Source organism: Montipora capricornis, chromosome 7 (genome assembly GCF_036669925.1).
Source record: "Montipora capricornis isolate CH-2021 chromosome 7, ASM3666992v2, whole genome shotgun sequence".
Classification (NCBI taxonomy): Eukaryota; Metazoa; Cnidaria; class Anthozoa; order Scleractinia; family Acroporidae; genus Montipora; species Montipora capricornis.
This window is the reverse complement of record NC_090889.1, coordinates 6,204,414-6,209,205: the sequence shown is the minus strand read 5'-3', so window position 1 is coordinate 6,209,205 and position 4,792 is coordinate 6,204,414. Positions and strand designations below refer to the sequence as shown.

The 4,792-nt window shown below is 40.8% G+C and overlaps 1 protein-coding gene across 2 annotated transcripts in view; it reads left to right on the top strand.

Moving 5' to 3' along the window:
- The window catches only part of LOC138058053 (myosin-14-like), a 13,578-nt gene extending 12,795 nt beyond the window's left edge, over nucleotides 1-783 (top strand). For both annotated transcript variants that reach the window (XM_068903950.1, XM_068903951.1), the window contains one exon: nucleotides 1-783. This exon is cut by the window's left edge and continues 193 nt beyond it. In XM_068903950.1, the coding sequence (XP_068760051.1) occupies nucleotides 1-116 (116 nt within the window). In that variant the 3' untranslated portion in view covers nucleotides 117-783.
- The last annotated feature ends 4,009 nt before the right edge of the window (nucleotides 784-4,792 follow it).

The following is a 4,792-nucleotide window of genomic DNA, read 5'->3' as shown; positions in this document are numbered from 1 at the left end:
AGAGTAATTATTCTACGAAGGCAAGAGGAACAACGATGCTAATAAAATGCTTCCTATGGCCGATGCTACTTGACTCTGACAGAAGAGTGATTACTAAAGGAGAGGTCTTGTTGTGACATTGAAATAAGCAGCATTGGAAACTTTCCTTCTGTTCAAGTGTCACAAGCATGCATGCTATCAAAATCTCAGTTAAAACCATATGCTTTCGATCGTATGTTAAAGAATTAGAATAAGCTGGTAGTCTATATTTTTCGGTGACGAGACAAACTAACTTCCGAGTTAGGATTTCGACTTGGGTTTCGAGTTGGATTTTCGAGTTAGGATTTCGAGTTGGATTTTCGAGTTGGATTTTCCAGTGAGGATTACGAGTTGGATTTTCGAGTAAGGATGTCGAGTTGGTTTTTTCGAGATGGTTACTAGTAATCCAGTTGCAACGAATCGGCTAGTTTGTCCGTAAACCCTCTCGTAGGTTTCCAGTGCAATACAGTCAACAAAGAATTCCTGCAGGGCTGGGGTTAGTGTTTTGCCTTTTTATTCTGCGACATCACTATCTAAGGCATACATGAAGTAAGAGGCAAGACATTGAGTGTTACATGAAGTCATTGCATGCTCCTCATTTCAAAAATGGCAACATTGGGAAAAGAAAAAAATACGATAACCGGGCGTAAATCGAAGGTAAGATCTAGAATATTATTTTCCTTGTCATATCTATTCTGGTGGTACAAATTTAGAAATCCGCGAATTAGACACAACAAAAGGCAAATATATAAATTTTATAATTCCTCATCTTTTGAATACCGACAAATGGCTCCAATGCTGCTTTACAGTGATTTCCTAGTCCCCCACCCCTTCCTCCATGACTGCTCTGTTTTCCGCATTTTAAGCGCTTGGATATCATACTTCCCACCGAAAGCACATGTTCAAACCACGTCCGTTCCACAGCAAAGCAGTCAAAGAATTTTCCACATCCCACGAACTTCCTTCTTGTCCCTGGCTATCGATTATTTCACGCTTGTAAGCGTCATTCAAGTAAATAAGATATTTATAAGCCTCCTCGCCATGGAAAGTCTCTCTCACGTTTCCAAAATTAAGTGTCAGCTATTGTTTCCAGTCAAAAATACAATCACGAATGCAATACTAGGATAGATTAAAAAACACTGCCGTTAACGATCTGTCATCCTCGCTCTCCTCCATCTTGAAAAGACCTCAAGACGAAGAGCAACACCGCTGACAAAGTACATTGTGTAAAATCACTGAAAACTTATTGGAAACCCCGCTAAAGTAAATAACATATTTATAAGGCTCCTCGCCATGGAGACTCAAGGCCTGCCCAAGCCCTCCTGCTCACGTTTCCAAAATTAAGTGTCAGCTATTGTTTCCAGTCAAAAATACAATCACGAATGCGATACTAGGATAGATTAAACAAGACTGACGTTAACGATCTGTCATCCTCGCTCTCCTCCATCTTGAAAAGACCTCAAGACGGAGAGCAACACGCTGACAAAGTACATTGTGTAAAATCACTGAAAATTTATTGGAAACCCCGCTAAAGTAAATAACATATTTATAAGGCTCCTCGCCATGGAGACTCAAGGCGTGCCCAAGCCCTCCTGCTCACGTTTCCAAAATTAAGTGTCAGCTATTGTTTCCAGTCAAAAATACAATCACAAATGCGATACTAGGATAGATTAAACAACACTGCCGTTAACGATCTGTCATCCTCGCTCTCCTCCATCTTGAAAAGACCTCAAGACGAAGAGCAACACCGCTGACAAAGTACATTGTGTAAAATCACTGAAAACTTATTGGAAACCCCGCTAAAGTAAATAACATATTTATAAGGCTCCTCGCCATGGAGACTCAAGGCCTGCCCAAGCCGTCCTGCTTACTTTTCCAAAATTAAGTGTCAGCTATTGTTTCCAGTCAAAAATACAATCACGAATGCAATACTAGGATAGATTAAACAAGACTGACGTTAACGATCTGTCATCCTCGCTATCCTCCATCTTGAAAAGACCTCAAGACGGAGAGAAACACCGCTGACAAAGTACATTGTGTAAAATCACTGAAAATTTATTGGAAACCCCGCTAAAGTAAATAACATATTTATAAGGCTCCTCGCCATGGAGACTCAAGGCGTGCCCAAGCCCTCCTGCTCACGTTTCCAAAATTAAGTGTCAGCTATTGTTTCCAGTCAAAAATACAATCACGAATGCGATACTAGGATAGATTAAACAACACTGCCGTTAACGATCTGTCATCCTCGCTCTCCTCCATCTTGAAAAGACCTCAAGACGGAGAGCAACACCGCTGACAAAGTACATTGTGTAAAATCACTGAAAACTTATTGGAAACCCCGCTAACGTAAATAACATATTTATAAGGCTCCTCGCCATGGAGACTCAAGGCCTGCCCAAGCCCTCCTGCTTACGTTTCCAAAATTAAGTGTCAGCTATTGTTTCCAGTCAAAAATACAATCACGAATGCAATACTAGGATAGATTAAACAAGACTGACGTTAACGATCTGTCATCCTCGCTCTCCTCCATCTTGAAAAGACCTCAAGACGAAGAGCAACACCGCTGACAAAGTACATTGTGTAAAATCACTGAAAATTTATTGGAAACCCCGCTAAAAAAATCCAACTCGTATCCTTACTCGGTAAAAAGGCAACCTCGTCGGTGATGCATACATAGTAGGAACAAATACAAGTTATCGTGACAGGATTTCAACGGTTGACCTTGTCATAAAAAGGTTTGGAGGATACTTCACGAATATTTCCTAGCATTTTCGCCCAGACCTTTTCGCCATGACAACGTTAAGGAACAAATTTGGCAAATATTATGGGGGAATGAAGTCAATTCGTTGTAAAGATTTCCTCGAGACTATTTCCTTTATCGCGATAGAAACCTTGCGTTAAGGTAACAAAAGCTGAACCAAAGTTTAAAAAAAATACAGAGTGTTTTCACGTGACGTCACGGCGGCCATGTTGGTGTACCCAACTAATCCTCCGGGAATTGAGCTCTATGATCATGCAAACATTTTCTTTTTTTTTTCGGTGGAAAGAAGGTTACTGATCACGTGAGTGAAAACACTCTATAGTTTTCTCTCATTGTTCCCCTTGTACATTACAGTGACTCGAAATTTGCACTGAAAAAAAGGTCACCAAACCTGTTTCGTCTAGGTAATTACATGATTTCAAGTGCAATTTGAAATAAATAAGCGGGAATAAATTTCTTCAGAGACGAACAAAATAACGGGCTCATGCTCATGTATTTGTAGTCTTTGACAGTAGTCTTTATTCCAATTGCCCGAGAAACATCGTCACGGATTACTTATTAACATTCTACATGAAAAAAGTCGAGATGGTTAGGCAGAAGCAACTCACGGGTATCACGCAATCAAGCAAAATTTGCGCTATCCAGGGCTCGCAATTGGTTGGCTATCTCATTGCTCAATGACCAATCAGAATTCTTGGTTTATTACTTTTTTGCACCGAAGTATCTTTTTTCTGCAGTGTTACTTCAAAACTGCATTTCTGCGTTGTATATTATTAAGTGAAAAATACAGCTCAAAACACAAAAATAAAACATTATTGTAATCAAGTCCAGGTGTATTAAGGGCGGTTTACGCTAGTAGGAACAGGAAGCATCTCATTCCAAAAACACAAACCACAGAACCCCTTGGGATAAACAAACGTGATGGATAATTTAACGATCTCGTTATTTAGTATATAGTGATTCAACGTTAGATCTCCAAATAAGCCTGATGAAGGCTGGTATTGGCCTAGCCTGCGTAGCAAGCTTTTCCGTGGAGCACAGAAGAGAAATATTGAGAAGCGGGCTTTTTCGATGTTTTGACCGAGCAAAAATGGGGCGAGAGCACAAATGAAGAGAGGGGGGAGGGGAGAGGAGGGAAGGAAACGCTTGCCCGCAAACCCCAACATTTCGAAGAATGCGTTCGCCCGCAAACGCGAGGATCTGATTGGCGTGGCCTTTTTGAGATGTATATATTTACAGCTGTCAATCAATTTTTCGTCTACGAGGAAATCAATATTATAGGCCATTTCCGAGTTCACGTCTGCCACCTCTTCAATGCGCGTCTAAATGCAAAGTTTTTCTTATGAAAATTAGTTTTCATTCAAATGTAAAGTAGACCAAACTAGGGGAGGAACGCCCTAGGAGTGTCTGCGTGGGAGTCTACATATCGAGATAATGGAAAAAAAAACAACAACAACAAAAGGCTCAGTGGGGATGCACAAAGCTTTTTGCAATGCCAGGCGCATGTAGAATAAATGTTGGATGATGTGTGTTAGCTACGTTTTTGCCGAGAGACAGACTTAGATGTTTTGTATAAAAAATTCTAGAACATTTGGGCTATGCCTAAGTATTACCATAAAAATAGCTGATGCAAAAGTCTTGTCCCGAACTCAAAATTCAGAATATATGGTGGGAAGCTGTTACCACTAGATTCATAATAATTAGATCTGATAATGAAGTAAACTGGCATTCCACCAACGTGGCCGCGGCTCGATTCCCGCCCTCAACATTTATGTCCTGAAATGCAAGTAATTAGATGCACACGGATTTCAATAAGCGTCACGAAGTGTCTCCTTGCGGGGCTGGACAATCTGCGAGCCAGCGAGCCATGCGATCCATTTCAAATACCGCTGATAACAGTTATTAAGTCTAAGCACCCATTTTAAAACGGTTAGCTTTCAATAACTGTGTGACTCGCATGTTGACTCGCATGGCTCGCCATGTTGGCTCGCATGAATCGCAGTCATGGCTCGC